At 51.5% G+C, this 21,726-nt stretch overlaps 1 protein-coding gene and 1 long non-coding RNA gene across 4 annotated transcripts; both read left to right on the plus strand.

The window, feature by feature from the left end:
* Positions 1-190: 190 nt before the first annotated feature.
* Positions 191-5,509, plus strand: LOC114225294 (C-type lectin domain family 10 member A-like). Of its 3 annotated transcripts, none has more exons than XM_088028019.1 (10): positions 191-548; positions 1,202-1,378; positions 1,967-2,089; positions 2,362-2,457; positions 2,552-2,623; positions 2,724-2,795; positions 2,972-3,058; positions 3,144-3,295; positions 3,547-3,650; positions 3,789-5,509. In XM_088028019.1, exons 2-10 carry the CDS (start codon positions 1,312-1,314, stop codon positions 3,943-3,945), a joined length of 930 nt encoding a protein of 309 aa, XP_087884145.1. In that variant the 5' UTR covers positions 191-548; positions 1,202-1,311; the 3' UTR covers positions 3,946-5,509. The 3 variants fall into 3 exon arrangements, with proteins under 3 accessions (XP_087884145.1, XP_087884146.1, XP_027980652.2); XM_028124851.2 differs by having other exon boundaries at positions 194-548; positions 1,967-2,083; XM_088028020.1 differs by lacking the exon at positions 1,967-2,089 and having other exon boundaries at positions 192-548.
* An 8,180-nt stretch (positions 5,510-13,689) lies between these two features.
* On the plus strand, positions 13,690-19,351 carry LOC148163337 (uncharacterized). The gene is made up of 2 exons (XR_015769257.1): positions 13,690-13,807; positions 18,883-19,351. It is a non-coding gene; the product is annotated as an uncharacterized LOC148163337 (long non-coding RNA).
* The last annotated feature ends 2,375 nt before the right edge of the window (positions 19,352-21,726 follow it).

Genomic DNA, 21,726 nt, shown 5'->3' on the forward strand with positions numbered 1-21,726 from the left:
TCTCCTGCTCTGAGCATGGTGGCCAAGGTCCCCCCGGGGAAGCTCATGAGCCAGGACTCGGTGGGATTGAGCAAGAGCAGAGAAATGGGCTCCTCTGGACCCAACTGTGCAGTGCTGGGGACACAGTTCTGGGAATTTCAGATGCAGGAAGTGAAAGGGGGTGTGGGCAGAGGCGGTAGGCAGATCGCATCTCTGGTCCCTTCTGGCCTGGCTCCTTTCTCCCGAATGGTAAAAATGAGGAAGTCAGGGGGGCTCCAGAGGAGCGGAAAGGGAGTAGATACACCCCGGAGGAGGAGAGCAGAGCTGCCTCGTACCCACCCCCCGCCGCGCGCAATCTCTGCCTGAGTCCCCGCTCCAATCCCTTCTGCACTTCACCGCCTGAAGACGGGGACACATCAGATCCCAGCTGACAGCCTGCTGGGTTCTGGTCACTTAGGTGACTCCTCCCCCGCTGCCTCCACCTCCGTTCTCCAGTATTTCGTGTTTTTCCAGTTCTGGTCATTGCTGCACAAGGAACCCCAAAATCGCAGCCTTTGGACATTCCGCAGGTAACGGGGCTGGGTGCTTAGGGGAGACCAAGGGGACAGGGAAGATGTCAGGGAGAGCCCAGAGTGGGGACTGTGGGTCTCAGGTGGGAGTGAATGGGAGGAAATGTGAGGGGCAGCTCGGGGACTGAATGGCCAAGTGCAGATTTCAGCCTCCATTCCCTTCACTGGATTGGGCTTGAAGTATGGCGGCCAAACCTCACTCACAAACTGAGGTTGCAGACTCAGCCCTCTTCCAGCCCCCACCCTGGCTGCAGTCTTGACCCTAATACTCACCCAGTTCCCCCTTAAGTCCCAACCACAGCTCTGACCTCGGAGTCAACTTGCATCTTCACTCCAGCCCCAGCCCAAAGTTGACCCTGGACTTCGTTTCCAGCTTTGGCGCCAGGCTGAGCCCAACCCCATCCACGGCTCCGATAGGAGTCCCAACCCCACCCCAGCAGGAGATGCCCCTCGGGGCCAGGACCCAGTCCTAGCAGTATGCTTAGCTCCCACTTTACCTCCACCTTCAATCCCCAGCTCGACCTGCCCCCCCCAACACCGGTCCTGACCCCACTTCCAACCTCACCTGTACACTCAGAACCATCCCCAAGCCTCTCTCCACCCTGGGCTCATCCTCAACTCGAGCCTCATCTCTTCCTTTGACTCCGGTCCAGACGTCGGCTCCAAGGAGTCCCAGCCTCCCCCTTGGGCCCAGCTCCTGCCTCCGCCTGGCAGCCGGCCCTGCCCGCCTTTCAGCTCCGACGGCCCCAGGCTCGGTCCAAGCATGTCAGTGCAGTATGAAAAATTCCAGCACTTGGAGAGTGAGAAGCAAAGCCAGCGGTCTAGAAATGGTAAGTGGAAGGGAAAACATTCCCTCCTTAGATCCCCTCCTGGTTGTGCAGAAGATTCCTGCTGGGATGTCATATCTGCCCCCCCTATTGTGTGTAGTGGGGGGGTCCCCCATTCTGAGGGGGTCCGGCCCCAGACCCTGAAGAGGATTCAAGGTCCTGAGAAAGACGGGAACAAGGACAGGGAGGGCCACAAGGGTCCCTATTCTCTGGGGGAGGAGCACCTGGGTTTGGAAGGAAACCTCATGCGTGACCCTGACCGTGCAGGTGAGTGGGAGCCTTGGAGGGCTTGGCTGCCCCAGCTCGGTCTGGGTCCTTCTGCCCGCTCCCCCCACTGTGGATGGGACCTTGCGCATCACCATCATCCCCCCTCTGTGGGTCTTTGTGTACGTGTGTCCCCACAGGTGTGAAGGGCCGTGTGACTGAGGACTTGTGCTGGTCCAGGAGGGGCCAGAGGCCTGGGCGTCCCCTGCCCCCCAGCATCCGGGTGCGGCCTCCCACCAACAACACCTGCGCCAGCCCTCCCCCCCGACAGGCCCCAGGGGCTCTCCTCCCCCCAGTCCCCTGCCCTGACCCCCTCTTCTCTCCCAGGGCTGTGTCCTCCTCTGTGCTTCCTGTACCGGCTCTGCTCTGGCCCCCGGCCTCTCCTGTTCTCCCTGGGCCTCAGCCTCCTCCTGCTGGTCGGCATCGGTGTGATCGGCTCCCAGAGTGAGGGTCTCTGAACGCGCGGGGCGCCGGGAGGGACAGTGGTCCGTAGGGTGGCTGCCGGCTCGGCCACTTATCAGCTGGGTAACATAGCCAAATGGCCTAAGCTCTGGGAACTCCGTTTCCTCATCCCGGATACTGGGTAACAATAGCGCCTGTCCCTTTGGGTTGGGTCACGTGTGGACCCAGAGAGAAAAGGCACGTGGTCAGGTGCCCTGCTCAGCACCGGCCCACAGAGGCCGTGATGCAGCCCAGCACACTGCTTGTCTCATCCCCATCAGATTCCAAGTTTCGGAGGGACCTGGTGACCCTGAGAGCAACTTTCAGCAACTTCACTGCAAACACTGTGGCGGAGGTCCAGGCACTGAAATCCCAGGGTGAGCCGGGCGCGGAAGGGGTTCCGGACAGGGGCGCCGCGGGGGGAGGGGGGCGCTGAGTCTTGAGCACCCACCAAGTCCCCGTGTCCTCCAGGTGGCCATTTGCAAGAAGTGATAACATCTCTGAAAGCCGAGGTGGAAAATCACAAGCAGGGGTTGCAGGCAGGTGAGAGACCCTTCAGGAGAAGGTGTGGAGGGAGCCGAGGGCTCTCGGGGCAGAGGTGGGGGTGGGAGCAGCCCGGGGTGCTGAGCGCCCTCCCCCGCAGCCCGTAGCTTGAAGGACAAGGTGTTTTCCCTGGAGAGCAAGCTGGAGCAGGAGCAGAAGGAGCTCAAAGCAGGTCAGCACCCCCCGCTCCCCGCCCCCCCCCCGCGCTCTCCCCTTCGCTCCCCCCCTGCTCCCCTGCACCCGGGGCGGGGCGTGCGTGGGAGGGCACCGAGCTTTCGGGGGCCGGCCCCCCTCAGGGACATCGGGCTACCGGGGACTGGCTGCACTGCCCATCTGCGTGTGTCCCAGGTCATTCCGATACCCTCCTTCGGGTCCAGCAGTTGGCCAGAGACCTGAGATCCCTGACGTGCCAGATGGCCGCTCTCAAGAGCAACGGTGAGGGGTGTGCGGGTGCTGGGCCCCATTTCCTGTTCGTCCCAGCGCGCAGCGTCTCACACCCTCCCCACCCCTGGCCCCGCAGGCTCTCAAAATACCTGCTGCCCCCCTAAGTGGCTGGAGTACGAGGGCAGCTGCTACTGGTTCTCCGGCTCTGGGAAGACCTGGGAGGAGGCGGAGAGGTACTGCCGGCTGGAGAGCGCCCACCTGGTGGTCATCAACTCCAGAGAGGAGCAGGTGAGCGCCGCTGGTGCGCGGGTCCCACGACGCGTGGCAGTTAAGGGCGCGGTTCTCAGCCTTGGCTGCAGGTTGGAATCACCTGGGGAGCTTGAGAGCCCCCCGCGGCCGAGCCCCCCCAACCTTCAGAGATCGGATGGGCGGGGGCATTGGGATAAACATCCCAAACCTCAGCAGATGGCATGAACGCGTCAAGTGCGAGGAGCTGGCTGGGCTCGGAAGACGTCACCCCTGCCCTTCTGTCGTCCCAGACTTTTGTGCAGGGCCATATCGGCTCATACACCTGGATGGGCCTCAGTGACCCTGAAGGAGTCTGGAAATGGGTGGATGGGACAGACTACGAGACCAACTTCAAGTGAGTGCGCCCTGGTTTTCGGTGCCCTTCTCCCGCCTTGCGCTCTTGCTCCTCCAGGCTGTGGCCCTCAGCCCCTGGTTCCTGGACCCCCAGGGTGCCCTCTGAGCGTCCCAGCTGGCTGTGGTCCTCTCCCTGCAGGAACTGGAAGCCAGGCCAGCCGGATGACTGGCATGGGCATGGGCTGGGTGGGGGCGAGGACTGCGCCCACTTCCACCCCGACGGCAAGTGGAATGACGATGCCTGCCAGAGGGCCTACCGCTGGGTGTGCGAGGCCGGCCTGGGCACGGCCAGCTAGCGCGGCGGCAGGTGCTTCCCGCAGAACCGCTCAGCCGCCCGCCGGCGGGGAGCGGGAGGGGGCCTTCCCCTGAGACCCCTCACGAGACCCTGCGGAGAGGAATGAGCCCACGGACGTCGGGGCGCTGCCACCGTTTTGAATGTTTTTCTCCTTGGCATTCAAAAGACTCTAGAGTTCCTCAAGGGTTTGCTTTTTTAACCTCAGCTGCGTCGAGGTATCCTTGACATACAAAATTGTAAGACATTAGAGGTGTACGTCATTGTGATTTGAGAAACATATACCCTGGGAAGGGGTCCCCCATCCAGTTAATAACTTCACATATTCATCTCGTGTGTGTGAGAACACGTACGTTCTGCTCGCTTGGTAAATTCCAGTTATACAATATGTAAGCAACTGTGGTCACCGTGAGATCCTCAGACCTTATTCAACTAAGAGGTGCAAGTTGGTGAACCTCTCCCGATTTCTGCACTCCCCACCTCCACCATCATACCCTCTTTTTCTCTGAATTTGACCTTTTTCTTCCCCCCGATCCACATATAAAGAGAATGGTGCAGTATCTGTCTCTCTCTGGCTTATCCACTTGGCATAATGCCCTCAAGGTCCATTCCTGTTGTTGCAAATGGTAGGATTTCCTTCTTTCTTATGGCTGGACACTGTTGCATTGTGTACACACACATCTTTATCCATGCACCCACTGAGGGACATTTCAGTTGTTTCCATGTCTTGGTTATTGTGAATTAATGCTACAATAGATATGGAAGGGCAGATGCCTCTTTGATACTCTGTTTTCATTCCCTTTGCCTACATGCCCAGAAATGGCATGGCCGGATCACATGGTAGTTCTGTGTTTAATTTTTTGAGGAAACTTCTTACCATTTTCCAGAGTGGCTATACCAGTTTGCTTCCCACCAACAGTGCATGAGGGTTCCCTTTCTCCATAACTTTGCCAATGTAAGTGTTTTTTAAATCATTTTTTAAAAAAAGATTTTATTTATTTGACAGAGAGAGACACAGTGAGAGAGGGAACACAAGCAGGGGGAGTGGGAGAGGGAGAAGCAGGCTTCCCGCGGAGCAGGGAGCCCCCCAGTGCCGGGCTCAATCCCAAGACCCTGGGATCATGACCTGAGCCGAAGGAAGATGCTTAACAACTGAGCCACCAGGCGCCCCCATTTTTTTAAATCTTAAAAATCAACTTTATTGCGATCTAATTCCTACACAATAAAATATACCCATTTAAAGAGTAGAGATGACTTTTGACAAATGTAAATACCTAGGTAAGTACCACCCAATCTAGATACACAGCATTTCCATCAGCCCAAAGTTTCCTTACCCTCCCTTTGCTGTCTACCCTGCTTCCTGTGCCTAGGCAGCCAATGAATGACCCGCTATCTTTCGCTATTCATTGGTTTTGCCTATTCTAGAATTTCACAGGATATACTCTTTTGCGAAACCTTATGTATTTCACATTGCCTGATTTTCAACAATCTTAGCATAGCAGAATGGAGAAAGCTAAGTGAGGCCTTGGGCAGTCCTATGTTACTGTGAAAAGAGCATTTCCTTTTTACATACGTTTGAGTTCAATTCTTTTCCATCGCTTAAAAGCTGTGTAAACTTAGGCTGATAAGAAAAGGCAGAGCCCAGAGCTGTCGGGAAAAGCCGGTAAGATGCTCAGGTGTATTGGTTAGCTATCACTGCATAAAAAACCACCCCAACTCGCAGGGGCTTGAGGCAAAACCCACCATGGAACTGATACAAAACTAGAGGTAGAAGTTATATTTGAAAGAAGTCTTACTCCTGGAAAACCTATCTGCATGGTTTTTCCTCAAGAAAAATAAAATAAGATATTGCAGGTTTTTTTTTTTTTTTCTTTAACCCCTCTAGGGGCGTCTGCCCGGCTCAGACGGTAGAGCAGGCAACTCTTGATCTCGGAGTTCGAGCCAGTGAGTTCGAGCCCTACGTTGGGTGTAGAGATTACTTAAAAAATAAAATCTTTAAAAAAAATAACACTTTTAAAGAAAGGAAGAAACCACAGAGAAAACTGAAACTATAAAAGTAAACTTAAAATATCATAAACATAAAGCATGGCTGAGGTAGGGAGTATGGACGTCAGAGAAGAGTAGAATGCAAAGGGAAAAGCAGGGAATGAATGTAAATAACAAGAAGGTGGAAGGGAGCTTTGGATGACGGAATGGAGGGACGACATTGGGGTGATGGTCTTCAAGAAGAGGAAAAGAAGAACAAATGTAGGAAAAAACCAATCCCATGACATAAACCGATTAACATGAAAATGGGAATCTATGTTACCCACAATAGTTTCAAAAACTGAAATATAGGCATTGAACGTATTTGAAGAAAACCTTGACACTGAATGAAGGACAGAAAGCAAGACCTAAGCACATGGACAATCATGCCTGCCATTGGGTGGGAAGACTCAATTTCATCAAAATGTCAGTTCTGCCAATAATTTTTATGCCATTCCAATTCGAACCCCAGTAGGGTTCTCTCTCTTTTTTAAATTCTTTAATTTTTTAAAAAGATTTTATTTATTTATTTGACAGAGAGAGACACAGCGAGAGAGGGAACACAAGCAGGGGGAGTGGGAGAGGGAGAAGCAGGCTCCCCGCGGAGCAGGGAGCCCGATGCGGGGCTCGATCCCAGGACCCTGGGATCACGACCTGAGCCGAAGGCAGACGCTTAACCGACTGAGCCACCCAGGCGCCCTGGTTTCACCAGTTTTAAACGCATTCTTTGATCTGTTTGCCTTTGGTGTAGAGTTCTAGAAAAGTTATCACATGTGTAGATTAAAGTAGCCATGGGCCCCCAGTCAGGACACAGCTCTGCGAGAGCAACTGAGTCATACTCCCTCACGTGTCCAACCATGGCGGCCACGGGTCTGTTCTTGGCACTCTAATCTTGTCGCGTTGCCAAGGTGACATAAGTGGAATCATGCAGTATTAACCTTTCAGGATTGGCTTTTTTCCCTTGGGAGGTATCCCACTACCTGGCTGGGTGGTGGCCGAACCCCAGGGACTCCTGGGCCCACCCTGAGCTGCCCTCCAAGTGGGACACGGGAGAGCTTAAGAGAAGACTCTGGATGTGTCCTTGGAAATTTGAGAGCCAACATGCCTTTCTTGGCAGGAACAGTCTGGAGGCAGAGAACCGGGGCTGGAGCTGCCCCGTGCATCTGTGGGTCAGGCTGCACCTGGTTGTCTGGTGGGGCAGGGATGTCCGAGAACCTGCAAGCCTGGGGGACTCCATGGAAGGACTGAGCTTCCATGGTGGCGGGGGCATCAGCTGGGGCAGCGGAGCCTCCGAAAACTCAAGGCCCAGTGCGGGTTTACAGGCTCCTGCTCGGGCTTGAGACATCCAGGGATGACCCTGCAGGGAACGAGTGCATGGTGGGGCGAGGCAGAAAGGCTGTGGGTGCTCAGGTGTGCTCTGGGCAGAGCTGGGGGCGACCGTCGCAGGGAGTGCCTCCTCCTCCTGAGGGACCGCTGGGGTGGGGCGCGTCCTGTGGGGTCTCAGAGGCACCAGCAGCAGACCCCATGAAAGAGCCGGTGTTTGGATGCCCACCTTGAAGAGCACCCTGACCCCACAAAAGCACTGGTCACGTATGACCACGGGCCCCTCTCTCCTTTATTTCTCTCCCTCCTTTGTGTCAACCCTGGAGGAGCAAAGAGAAACACAGTGAGGGGACGGGAAGAGAAAAAGTGAGAGGAAGAATAGGGACGGAACAGCCTTCTCGCCCAGCGCAGCCCCTCTGACCCCAGCGAGGGGAACCTGGGGCACGGGCTGCTCCGAATGCTTGGGGGCTGAGGTTTGGGTTTGGGCTGGACTGGGCATTTCACAGCTGAAAATGAGATGGTGTGTAAAACTTAAATGACCACTTAGCTATACACACACCCAAGACACTTTCAAGGGGTGCGGGGAAGAGAGACTGAAAAAAGTCTATTTTCGGACTTTTGTAATGGAGGGAGACAAAGAAAGCTATTTCTTGATTGTTCTCTACCACGTTCAACCTATTTAATGAGCAAGTTATAGATAGATATGGGAGAATTATAAGGAAAGTTATTTGCAACTCAAGGACAACAAAATTTAAAAGCCGGAGGAGACGGATGGCAATCCAGCAACAGATGAATCTACTAAAGTCGTCCAAGAGGATAGAAAATCTGCAGACTTAAAATCAGAGACGATCACATATAGATAAAGGAGGATATATTTGGAAGTAGATAAGCTGATTCTACATATGAAACTTCATACGAAGTTTACTTAGAAGTGAGAATATCTAGGCAAGTTCTAGAAAAAGAAAATAATGTGGGTAGATTATCCACAATAGTTAAAATAGTGTGGAGCTGGTATATGAACAGATAGTTCAAAAGAACTGAACAGAAAGCCCAAATACATGAAGGAATTCAGTATACGATAAAAGCATAGTTTATTCCATGGAGGAAAGAATATTTAGCAAATAACGTGTTAGCAAATGGATGGGCGTGTGGAAAATTAGAATCAGATCTTTATTTCAGTCCTTAAAGTAAATGAGTTCCAGGTGACTCGAGAGTTCAGTGCAAAAACTGAAATAATAGAGGAATTAAAAGAAAACAGGGAATAATTCTCCCATAATCTCAGAGTGAGGAGCCTTCTAAAAGTATGACACAGGGGACCCCTGGGTGGCTCAGTCGGTTAAGCATCTGCCTTCGGCTCAGGTCATGATCTCAGGGTCCTGGGATCGAGCCCCGCATCGGGCTCCCTGCTCAGTGGAGAACCTGCTTCTCCCTCTCCCTCTGCTCCTCCCCCTGCTTGTGCTCTCTCACTCTGACAAATAAATAAATAAAATCTTTAAAAAAATTTTTTAAAAGTATGACCCAGGAGCTGTAGGAGAAAAGATTTAACAACAAAAACATATAATAAAGCTGCATGGAGAAGAAGTTACAGAGTCAAAGGGTGATTAGCTGAGAGTGTTGGCAACACAGAAGGCAGCGAGGGGCTAGTTTTCTGAATATATTACCGGCTCTTACAAATAAACAATAAAAAGTCAACACAGTCACAAAATGGACAAAATACGTGAACAGTTGATATCAAAAATGCAAAAAGCTCGGGGCGCCTGGGTGGCTCAGTCATTAAGCGTCTGCCTTCGGCTCAGGTCATGGACCCGGGGTCCTGGGATCGAGCCCCACATTGGGCTCCCTGCTCGGCGGGAAGGCTGCTTCTCCCTCTCCCTCTCCCCCTGCTTGTGTTCCCTCTCCCTCTGTGTCTCTCTCTCTGTCAAATAAATAAAATCTTTTAAAAAATGCAAAAAGCTCTTAAACATATAGAAAGATGTTCATCCTCAGTTATAATAGGAGAAATGCAAGTTAAAATGACCATAAAACAATATTTAATCTCTCAGGTTGTCAAAGACCAAAGGGCTTTTTATTTATTTATTTGAGATAGAGAGAGAGCAAGTGAGCATATGAGCAGGAGGGAGAGGGAGAAGCAGACGCCCCGCTGAGCAAGGAGCCCCATGCGAGACTCGATCCCAGGACCCTGAGATCATGACCTGAGCCAAAGGCAGACGCTTAACCCACTGAGCCACCCAGGCGCCCCAAGACCCAAAGGTTTTTTAAACTCACCATGTCAGTGGGGTTTGGGGAACCAGGCATCTGCCCACATCACTGCTGGGAGTGTTGGTACAATTCCTCTGGAAAACAGTTTGACAAAACTAGTTAACATTAAAAATGCAAACAATTCCACTGTTCATTTCTCCCACAGATACACCGTTCATCATACCGAAAGCTAGTTGACAATCTAAATGTCCACCAAGTGATGGCACACCTACCGAATGGAATGTCATGCCCGTTAGAAGAACCCAGCTCGACAAGGAAAGATTTCCAAGGTATGTGGTGATGTGGGAAAATCAAGGTATAGAACAGTGTATGAAGTATGCTACTCTTTAGATAAAAAAATTAAATATGTTTGTAAATGCATAGAGTATCTCAGGAAGAATACACGTGAAGGGATGATGCTTTGGCTTCCAGGGAAGACTGAGGGGTTAGGGAAGAAAAGGAAGGGAAAAATTTCATGGTGTACTTCTCTGTCTTCCACATTTGGTGTCATGTGTGTATGTTACTAATTTAAAACAAACAAAACAAAAATGCAGAAGGTCCAGGAGGTGGTCCGTTTGTACAGCTGAGTTTTATTGATCTTAAAAATAACTATCCCCATGTGACTTAAACTGTTCTAGGTTGTAGGGAGAGATTGATATCTCACTAGCTTATTTTTCTTTCTTTTTTTAAAGTAGGCTCCATGCACAATGTGGGGCTTGAATCCATGACCCTAAGATCAAGAGTCACGTGCTCTCTTGAATGAGCCAGCCAGGCACCCCTCACTAGCTTATTTTTTATTAAACTAGCATATCTCAGTACCAAAGCTTGAAAAGGTTCAAAGAGAGAAACTGCAGTCCGGTGATATAAATAAGAAAATGAGCAAAAGTTTTAGCTGAAATTCTGGCAAATAGAAACTACCAGTGCATCCGAAGAATACTGCACAATGAATGGCCAAATAGGATTTATTCCGGATATACAAGGCTGGTTCAGCATCTAGAATTCTATCATCATAACTTTCTTTATTTTTTTTTAAGATTTTATTTATTTATTTGAGAGAGAGAGAGAGCACAAGCAGGGGAGAGCAGCAGAGGCAGAAGCAGGCTCCCAGCTGAGCAAGGAGCCCGATGCGGGACTCGATCCCAGGACCCTTGGATTATGACCTGAGTTGAAGGCAGTCGCTTAACCAACTGAGCCACCCAGGAGCCCCTCATCATAACTTTCTTTTCTTTCTTTTTTAAAAATATTTTATTTATTTATTTGACAGAGAGACCCAGTGAGAGAGGGAACACAAGCAGGGGGAGGGGGAGAGGGAGAAGCAGGCTCCTCACGGAGCAGGAAGCTCTATGCGGGGCTTGAACTCAGGACCCTGAGATCACCACCTGAGCTGAAGGCAGACGCTCAACGGACTGAGCCACCCAGGTGCCCCTAAAGCGTATGTTTTTAATTAAGAAAGACCAACAAATATATGACATGGAAATTACTAATTAGAAATTTTCACCAGTTGGGGCGCCTGGGTGGCTCAGTTGTTAAGCGTCTGCCTTCAGCTCAGGTTGCGATCCCAGGGTCCTGGGATCCAGTCCCGCATCGGGCTCCTTGCTTAGCAGGGAGCCTACTTCTCCCTCTGCACCCCCCAGCTGCTTGTGTTCTCTTTCTCTCTCAAATAAATAAATAAAATCTTAAAAAAAAAAAAGAAGACTGTTCCTTAATTTTAAGAGACTGCTCATGCTGGCTCTCTAATTTTGCAAACAAACCCTCTGTAATTGGAGTTATAGGAGACCCTCTTCTGATAAAGGACTTTGGTTTGAAAAGGATAAAACTGCTCATGGGTGATTATGCCAGCTTTTCGAAGTTGTTTCTGGAAACAAGGAGGCTTAGGTGAGGAGGGGATGAGACTGCGGAAGGAATGGTGTGTGACCCTTGTTTCTTTGGTCTAGTCTGATCCCCTATTAGAGTCCTACCTTAGAAGGACTCTTTGGTTTTAAGCTACAGAAAATCTCTGGATTTAGGTAATGCAGAAAGACCATTTGTTATATACAAGGGTGTCTCATGCAACCTGTCAAGGGTTGGATTGTGTCCTCCAAAAAGATACGTGGAAGTCCTAACCCTCAGCACCTGTGACTGCGACCTTATCTGGAAATAGAACAGTTGCAGATGTAATTAGTTAAGACGAGGTCAGAGTCGAGTACGGTGGGTCTTTAATCCAGTATGACCGCGGTCCACATGAGGAGAAGAGAGACGCAGACACACAGGGGAGAAAGCCAGTGGCCACCCGGGTAGCCTGGCGAGGATTGCCTGCAAACCACCGCAAGCCAGGAAGAGGCCGGGACGGGAGGCAGGGGGGTGTCTTCCCTCCAGGCTCCCGAGGGAGCCTGGCCCTGCTGGCCCGGCCGGCCCTGCCCACACCGTGGTTTCAGGGTGCACCCTCCAGAACTGACACAATCCACTTCTGTGGTTCCGTTGCTCCTCGGCAGCCCTAGGAAACCAACAGGCAACCCAAGGCTGGCTGAAGCCCGGGGAGGACCGGAAAGGGCAGCTGCAGCCCTGAGCGTCTCTTTCCCCTCCGCGCCATGTGCCCCATCCCTCTCCATCACTGCGGACCATCGTGCTCCGCGGTCCCTTCCCGCGCCCTCCTGCGCTCAGGGATGCAGGTCTGGGCCAGCCCCGCCCCCTCCGCTACCAAGCGCTGTTATGATTGGCTTAAGCCTAGTAGGGCACGCCCACTCTCTTTTGCCGGCGATTGGCTTAGGGGTAGACAAGTGACTCGGTTCTGGCCAATGATACTCGAGGGTCTGGAAACCTGCTGGGGCTTGTTTGAAAGGTTCTCTTCCCGGAGGAAGAAAGACAGACGTCTAAGGACGGGGAGCTCTGCGTGTTGACTTGCTGCTTTGGATCCTTGCTTGTCGAGGACTTGGTGTTTGGAGTAGTGGCAGCTGGCTCCTGACGATGGCGGGAAAGCCAAGAGTAAGGAGTGTATTTAGCTGCTGGGGCAGAGTGAACCTGCTGTGACCCCTTGGGCGAAGGCGGACAGCTCGGTGTTCAGTGCGTCCAATACTAGCTTAACGCCGTGCGCGGAGTCAAGGGCGCTGCACATCCTGCGTCTCACCTGGAATGAAAATAGACACTGCTTTTAGAGTTAACTTGTAGGTTTGAGGAAGAGAAGGACAAGAATCTGGAGAAAATGCACGCGTCACTGGCTAGAAAGGAAGACAATGCCTCTAGCAGTACCCCCCAAATTATTAGGATTTGAAGTGTCAGAACGAGTCCTAAACTGGTCAGATTTTATAAGTGAAACAATCTTACTGCGTTTTATTCACATGGTGCATGATTACTTCACGGGGGTGGATGGGAACGGTCTATTGCCATTTGATAGAATGGCTTCAGAATGAGAAAAGAAAACCAACCATTCAATAAGTCAGGATCAGCAGTGCACACCCTCCTAAGTCCATCCATTTTCCACAGGTTGATTTGCACCGCCTGAGAAGAAGGGGCAAAATACCCATCTGTTCTATGTACATAGGCACAGCCACTACTGCCTAAAATTAGGTAATTCGGAAGTCAGTGCATGAACTCTCTAGTTTCATACCTTGACCCTGCTACTAGGAATGGAGTAATTCTGTCCCAGAAGGTCAGACGGAACAGAATGTGTACATAAACTAGACTACCTTTGACATCTGTAAGAAACTGTAGAGATGGCAATTGCAAAAAAAATAAAAAAGATTGTCCCTCTGTCAGCAAAACTTCCGTCTAGCTATGCTCTGCCGGAGTCTTCATTGGGTTCTGTCGAGCCAGCAGTGGGGCAGGACTGAGTGGGAAGTTACCTGTCTGCAGTCCACTCTCTGCCATGTGACCACTCCCATTGATCCTGAGACCGGTCCACCTCACTGGCCACCAATCAGAGCCAGTCCTGAGATGCTGGCAGGTCTATACTTCTCAACAGAAGGAACTGGGATTAACCCCTTCCTGCCTTTGCTGTCCTCATTCCACCACTGTTCTTCAGGATTTTTTCTGGATTCTCAGGATGTCTCTTTTCTTTCTTTCTTTCTTTCTTTCTTTCTTTCTTTCTTTCTTTCTTTCTTTCTTTCTTTCTTTCTTTCTTTTTTTAAGATTTTATTTATTTGACAGAGAGAGACACAGTGAGAGAGGGAACACAAGCAGGGGGAGGAGGGAGCCCGACGCAGGGACTCGATCCCAGGACGCTGAGATCCTGACCCCAGCCGAAGGCAGACACTTAACGACTGAGCCACCCAGGTGCCCCTCTCAGGATGTCTCTTTTCTTAAAGGTAAGCTCTTCTCCGTCACATTCATTCAAGTCAAAGAAGGATTGGGTTGCACGCCCCTCTGTCTCTTCCTGCTTGAGAATCACCCCATTTCCTTGCCTGGCCCCTGGAAGCTGCTTGTATCAACGGTGTCATGTCCAAATGGTGCATTTTGTAGAATTATGGTAAGGTAGGCAATGAATCAAACTCCTGATCTTCTCTGTTTGGAATCTGAGGGGACTCAACCCATCTCTTCTACTCCTCTCCTACTCCACCATGGCCATCTCCACACCAGCATGCTGAGACACCATTCACACACGCAGCCTCACCAGCCCCAGCACCCCTACAGGGGACCAGCTCAGGTCTCAACCTCACTGTTGTGCCCACAATGGCAGGAGCAGCTGTGGGCGCTCTCTGCTGGAAATCTGTCTAGTAATTTTGAGTTTCCTTTTTCTTCATATTTTAAAGATTATTTATAAATTTATTTGAGAGAGGGGGAGGAGGGGCAGAGGGAGATGGAGAGAGAGAATCCCAAGCACCCGATGGGGGGCTCAATCCCATGACCCTGAGATCATGACCTGAGCCAAAACCAAGAGTCAGACACTCAACCGACTAAGCCACCCAGGTGCCCCTGGGATGGAACTTTCTTAAAGACATAAACACTGAGGAATCCACAGCGCTCCCACATTTGTTTTTTTTTTTATTTTTTTAAACAAACAAACCCCTTAAATAGAGCTTCTGTCTTACTTGGAATTGTTCCAAATGCTTTACAAATATTAACCCACTGAATCTCCACAATAATCCCACAAAGCTGTGCTGATAGTAAGAAGGTGCTTCCATGACCATCATCATCATCAATCACTGCCTTTTCTTCTCAGAAGTAGATGCTGTCCTACCATCACCTGTTTTATGGATGAGGGAACTATTGCACAGATGGGCTAAATAATTTGTTCTAGGTCAGACAGCTGGTAGGTGGCAAAGCCAGTATTTAAACCTAGTCAGTCTGGTTACAGGGTCCGTGGTACCTGTCAATATCCAGTGTACTAAAATACACTTACGTTCCACACAAAATATGTTTGCTGTTAAGATTTTTAAAAGGATTTTCCCTTTTTAGAATTGCCTGCAAGGAACTGACTGAATCCATGAATATTTAGGAAATTCTAGGAAGTGAGAAAAACTAACCCACAAATTGTTTTCCAATGTCGTGAAATTTAATGAAGAAGTTGATTGACAAATGTTATGTTTTGCACATATTTATTTAAATATTTATTAATTTAGGTGTCTACAATTTTCTTTTTGTATTTTATTTTAATTTTTAAATGTTTTCTTTATTTATTTGAGAGTGTGAGAAAGAGAGAGCACGAGTAGCGGCGAGGAGCAGAGGGAGAGGGAGAAGCAGACTCCCCGCTGGGCAGGGACCCGATGTGGGGCTCGATCCCAGGACCCCAGGATCATGACCTGAGCCAAAGGCAGACGCTTCACCGACTGAGCCACCCAGGTGCCCCTTCTTTTTGTATTTTAGACTCAAAAAACTTTTCTCGGGAGTGTAACCTATCTGTAAGCACTTGGAAAGCTTCCAGCCCTAAGCCCTGTGTACTCGGGGGATAAATCAGCTCTCCTCAAGGACAACAGGGAAATAAACCCAGAAACCACAAGCCACCTAAGAACAGCCAGGCTTTACATACCATGGAGCTCAGGCTCCAATCTTACTCTACACTGCTGCTCACTGCTCTCAGCATTCGCTGGCCACTGTCCCCAAAACATCTGCACCTAAGTCCTCGGCACCAACTTCCCACCTCCCAGATCTCTGGATCCAGGAGGGGGTAGGCTCATAACCCATAAATCAGGATGCCTCTGCTAGGCAGCTGGTTGACCAGATGCCCGAGGCCTTGCCTTCACCTCTGTTGGCCCAACCAGATGTGACCTCCCTCTGGGCCAGTTCCCACCACCATCCTGTTCAAATAGACGGGGGCTATGAGACTCACAGATGTGCTTCAAACTAGGATCTGTCCCACTGCGAGAGGTTCTGGTTGTAAATCAGGAAAGAGAGGTAAGACCAGACTTGAGGCTCAAGAAGAAAATTGGGTAAAGCTGCTTGCCTGATGGGATAGAGGGAAGGGATCCTTAGGGAGAGAGACTGCTGAGGACTGGAAATACTTTGAAAGTAGAGAGAGGCTGGAGAGGGCTTTGCAGAGGCGAGAGGACTCTGGAGTGTGGGTGGGGCAGAGACTGGGACCCAAAATCCAAGCTCTGTTGGAGGCCCAGACACGGAAGGGAAAGACCCATCCTGTGCACAGATAACTAGAGGTCGTGTGGCTTCAGGGCCTCTCGGGGTCCCAGACCCTCCCGGCAGCTTTGGGACTTGCCCACCCACTCCTCCCAGTGTGCGCACAAGGAGCTCTTTCTGGGGGAAAGAAAACAGGCCCCCTCTGCTTACTTGGCCCCCCAGACTCTGCCTGACACATGACACGCTCCAGGAAGTCTGAGTTACATCCCCGTGGGGGCGGGAAAACCTGTTTTCTGACTCCCCGTCTCCTCCCCCCTTGGCTTTGGTCCCCCTTGCCAGTGCTCATTTGGGAAGCAGATTCCGGGATCCCGGTAGCCCGAGGGCAGATCCAGGGGTTGTCAGCTGAGTCCCCTAAGAGGCTGAATCCTTTAAGTCAGAGGCAAGGTCCCAGGCTGGGGCTGGGAAGGCAGACAGTGGGTCCAGCAAATGCAGGGGTAGGTAGCTAAGAGGTTGGGTTACTGCAGAGGGGAAATGACAGGCCTCACCCCTGGCCCTTTCTGGTGCGACCCGCCCTCCCAAATCAAGCCAGGAGGTGCACAGGGAGCTGGAGAAGACATTGGACCGGGGGTTGGGGGTGGGGGGAGGGGGAGATGCAGCCGTGGCTGCCTGTGGCCAGAAGAATGAAAGGAAACAGAATGGAGGGGAACCTACAGTTGTTCTATGCTTTGTTGAGATAGGATTGACATGTCCCTCGTTCCTTTTTATGGGAGGAAGAATCCATCTACCTGTGGACGCTGAATGCCCCAGGTGCTCTCTCTCCCGGTGTCCCTTCCAGCCAGGATGAAAGCCCATGACTGGGGTTCAGGCGGTCAGGAGCATGGACCTTGGCCCTGAATCTGGAGCTTGTGGTGAGTGAGGCAGAGAACATTCTAGCAGCACCAGCAGTTTCCAGACCCAGCGGCAGCAGAGAGCCAGAAGCCGTGTCTAGCATCTGGTAGTGACAACAGTGGTCTTGGCAACTCACTGAGGCCCATGGCAGGCCCGTGTTCTGCCAAAACCAGTTCTCTAGCCTCTTGGGTAATTCTGAGACTACTTAGTATCCTGTCATCAATCATTTCTCTCCTTAAGTCACAGTTGGTGCTCGCAGCCTGTAATTCAGAAGTTTGACACAGATGTTAGCCAACGTCCCAGAACCAGAAAATGCCAGATCAGACACATTTGGGTATTTAGACACACAGACCAGGCTCAAAGCCTTTAGCTGGGTGCTCCCGCCATCCTGATCCTGTCCTTGGAAACTGGGCTGTCTGGAGAGATCCAGGAGCCAGATGCTGCAGACCTTGGGAAGTGGTGTGGGGAGGTGGGGGTGGTGGCAGAGGGCCTGGAAGAGGCACAGGAGGCAAACGTGGTAGGGGGAATAAGTGGGGAGTAGGGGTGGGGTGGGACTCCCAGGCCAGTGCAGCCTGGCCCAGGTCCTGGCTCCAGCCTCAGCCCTGTGACCCTGTCACCAGGCTGCCCCAGCCGCAGACTCAGCAAATTCCTTACCGGGTCCCAGCCCACCTCCCCCCCCCCCCCCGCCTCCCCCCGCCCCCCCCCCCCACGGTTCAAGGGACCCGGCTGGTTCTCCATTCATATGCAGACTTGTGCCCTTCACACAGTGAGCCCCACTGTCCTGAGTGAGTGCCTTTCCCTGGATGCCTACCCACCCCCTTCCCAGAGCATCTCAGCAGCTGGGCTTCCCTGGCCCCAAACCACACATCCCAACCTTTGTGCCCTGTTTCCTTCCACTTTTCCAGGCCCTGGGTCTGGCCCTTGAGGTCTATGCCGACTTCCCAAAGCCTGGTCTCTGGGTGAGCTGAAGAGGGAGGAGATTTTTGGGGTGAGGGGTAAGAGTCCCCCTTATTGGGCACATAGACGCCCAAGGTCAGCTGGGCCAAACTCCAGAAAGCCTCCTCTTTTTGTGTACCTCAAGTAGAGCTATGTTTCTTTGCCTCTCCCCATCTCTCCCACCTACCTTCTGCAGAGGGCCCCCCACCCCCCAGCAGGTGGACCCCGGGAATGGCTGGGCCCAGCTCAGGACCTCTCCGCTGAGAGCCTCCTGCAGGCATTCCCATGAGAAAATCCCAAAGCAGTTTTAGAGTGCACAGACACAGACACACTCGCAGACCCCATGGTCCCCAAAGCAAATTATGTACAGACCTTGACCCTCTCTTTGGATCTCCCTAAAGACCTGACCTGGCCCAGCATCTGCTCCTGGGACTTTCTCCATATGGGCAGGCACTACCGGTCTTGTCCACTGGAACCGCTCCTTACGATCCCACCACATCCCGTGGAGCACCAGGCCCTGGGTCTGCTCAGTCCATAATTCTCTGGCTCAGTCCTGTCTCAGCCAGTTTTCCCCAGAGATCAGTCACGCAAGGTCCCACCTGCAGGGCTACGTGGGGACGAGGGACAGAAGACCAAGATGGATGATGTCCCTGCAGGCTGAGAAGGCTCCAAGGGGGGTGAGGTGGGCAGGGGGGGCATCCACTGCAGATCCACAGTGGCTGGGGGCGGGGCATGACTTCTGGCAGGGGGACTCCCCCCCCACCACCACCAGTGGGGACCTGGGCAGAAAAACGGAAATAATTTATTTAGTTATTTAAAGTGTGGTTTTCCTACGCATTATGAAGTAGAGGGGTGCCTGGCTGGCTCAGTGGGAAGCACCTGCGACTCTTGATCTCGGGGTCGTGAGTTTGAGCCCCATGTTGGGTACAGAGATTACTTAAAAAATGAAACTTAAAAGATTATGAAGTAGAATGAAGTAGGATGCAAACTTCCACATGAATTTTCTTTCTCTCTTTTTTAAAAAAGATTTTATTTATTTATTTGACAGAGAGAGCAAGAAAGCACAAGCAGGGGGAGTGGGAGAGGGAGAAGCAGGCTCCCCACCAAGCAGGGAGCCCAATGCTGGACTCGATCCCAGGACCCTGAGATCATGACCTGAGCCGAAGGCAGACGCTTAACCATCTGAGCCACCCAGGCGCCCCTCCACATGAATTTTCAATGTACAATAAGATGTTTCAAAGAAATTTCCCATATCAAGAAAAGGTGTCTAACCCCAGACTCTCCTGCCCCTCTGACTGGTGTGAGTCCTCATTGTCTGTTTAGTGCCAAATATTACTGAATACTAGTGAATGCTACATCAGTGGAAATTTTTGAGAAGCATCAGTCTCCGGGGAAACATCTAAATTCCTTAGTCTGGCCTTCAAGACCTCTGCCCTGTGCGATCCTCCTATATGCTCTCTCATCTCCACAGAGCTGCTATTTGCAGCTCCCCAAACAATAAAGAATATGCCAAGCTGGTTCGTGCCTTTGTGATTTTCCACAAGCTTCTCCCTTTGCCTGGAATGCCCCTGCCCACGCAACCATCTGGCAAACTCCTACTCATCCTTCAAGACCCTGCGTAAAGGGCTCCTCTCCTGTGAAGCCTTCCCAGCAGGCCCGAGCGCGGAATGAGTCAGCTCCTCCCATGGAGCACCCTGTCGTGTCTGTGTCCCTCTCCTTGTGTTGGGCTCTCTGCATTTCACCTTTTCCCTAATTTGAATGTGGGGGCTTGGAGGGGAGAGACTGGATCACTCATAGTTGTATCCCCAGCACTAAGCATATAATCTGGCATGGTTAGGTGTCTATAAATATTTTGTACGAAGGAGCGAATGAACAAAATTTAATTTGACTCCTTTCTTTTTTCTTTTTAGAGTCGAGATAGGGAGAAAGCATTTTCTCACAAACTTTGGAAAATGCTAAGAAAACCACTCACCATAAAGAAAAAAAAAACTCACGTCACCTCTTTTTGTCACCATTCACATCTCATAACCCGTGTAGTTTTGTTTTTTTTTAAAGATTTTATTCATTTGACAGAGAGAGAGACACAGTGAGAGAGGGAACACAAGCAGGGGGAGTGGGAGAGAGAGAAGCAGGCTTCCCGTGGAGCAGGGAGCCCGATGCGGGGCTCGATCCCAGGACCCTGGGACCATGACCTGAGCCGAAGGCAGACGTCTAACAACTGAGCCACCCAGGCGCCCCATAACCCGTGTAGTTCTGCCGAGAACTCACCAGACCCATGGGGTTCTTTGCCATCGAGGCAGTAATAGAAGTGGCCAGGTGGGGAGAGGGTGGCGGCACTGGAGGGTCCAGCCAGGGTTCTCCAACAACTGCAGCAAAGGGGCCGACACACATCACATCGCAGGCACTGCGCTAGGTCCCGTACTCACACGTGTGTCTACACAGCGACTCACTGCATCCTTATACCAACCCTACCAGGTGGCTACTATTATGAGCCCCATTGTAGAGATGAGGAAGCTGAGGCGCGTAACTTGCTCACAGTCCTACAGCGGATAAGTGGTAGAGCTGGGAGTCAAACCCAGAGTCTAGCTTGGGCGTCCATTCTCCCAGCCTCAATGCTGTGTTAGCTCCATGAGCAAAAGATGTATAGTGATGGTCCTTTTGGCTATGAATATACAGAACATGATGTAGAAGAGGACCGTGCCCTTTGATGACCAATCACCCCGGTCCCAGAGCCTGGGATAGAAGACTGTGGGTTCATAAGTATCCTCTAAAGGTGCTCAGCATCGCTTTGTCCAATTCCCAGACCCAGGGGGCCCAGTCTCCTCTTTGGCTGCATGAAGCATGTTACTCCACCGTGGAGAGGGTGTGATTTGTTTCAGGTTGGGGGGCAGGGCTCTGCTTGCCTCAGAGTCCTCAGCAGCCAGTTCCCGAAGTAGGCTTCCTATTCTACCCCCAGTGGCTGAGGATCTGCTGGGCTTCACCTGCCAGCTGTCTCCCACAACAGCAGCCCAGGGTGGGGAAACCAGTGAGACCACCTTACTAGGGTGTCCGTGGCAGGACTGTCCACCTTCAAGGACGCCTGTTCCCCATCCAGGACATTTCAAGGAGAGGGGACAGCAGATGCACAAATTCAGGAGTGAGAAAAAGCTAGGCACGCCCTTGGAGCAGGTGAGGCGCTTTTGGCTGACGCCCACGGAAGGGCGCAGGACAGAGGGGAGGGAGATGGAATGGGGAGGGAGGGTTCCTTCCCTGGTGAAAGGCCTGATATCCAAAGTAGAGAAATGGGGTTGTTTTCCTCGGATTTGTAGATACTTTCTCAACGACTAGGAAACACTGCCACCGTGTGGCTCTGGGTTGACACCGGCTCCACACTGTACAGGGCCAAATTTTCTGATATTGTGTAATCGTTAAACCAAAGAACACATCTCTTGATTCAAATAGCTCAAGTGAAGCAGTGGTACTAATGTGGAAAGGATCCTTTTAAATCAAATTTTCCAAGAAATCAGTGCCGGGGTTCAATTCTCGGATTTCTTACCTTGTTTTAAAACTCCAGATCTAAGTCTTTGGCGGTTCTGATCCCAGGGACCCTTGCAGGTCAGTGAGGCTCAAACTGGACCCCGGCCAGTGCCCCCACTGGGGTGTAGTCTATGTCAGTCCCAGGCCCGTTCTCCCTGTAGCTTCTGCAGCTGGACAGATCCAAATTCAAACATTTCCACCATCTTTAAGCTGGGTGCTTTGGGGACAAGGCACCTAACCTCTCTACTCTCCAGTGACTTCATCTGTAAAAAAAGGGCATGACACCTTCTTCAGCGGTTTCTTGTGGGCAGGTGGCATGGGTCGAGTGCCTGGCACATCACAGCTGCTCCTAACGAGGGAGTCCTCTTTCTCCGCT

The sequence above is a fragment of the Eumetopias jubatus genome, unplaced genomic scaffold (genome assembly GCF_037043125.1).
Source record: "Eumetopias jubatus isolate StellerSeaLion01/CBP00866 unplaced genomic scaffold, mEumJub1_p1.0 scaffold_10, whole genome shotgun sequence".
NCBI lineage: Eukaryota > Metazoa > Chordata > Mammalia > Carnivora > Otariidae > Eumetopias > Eumetopias jubatus.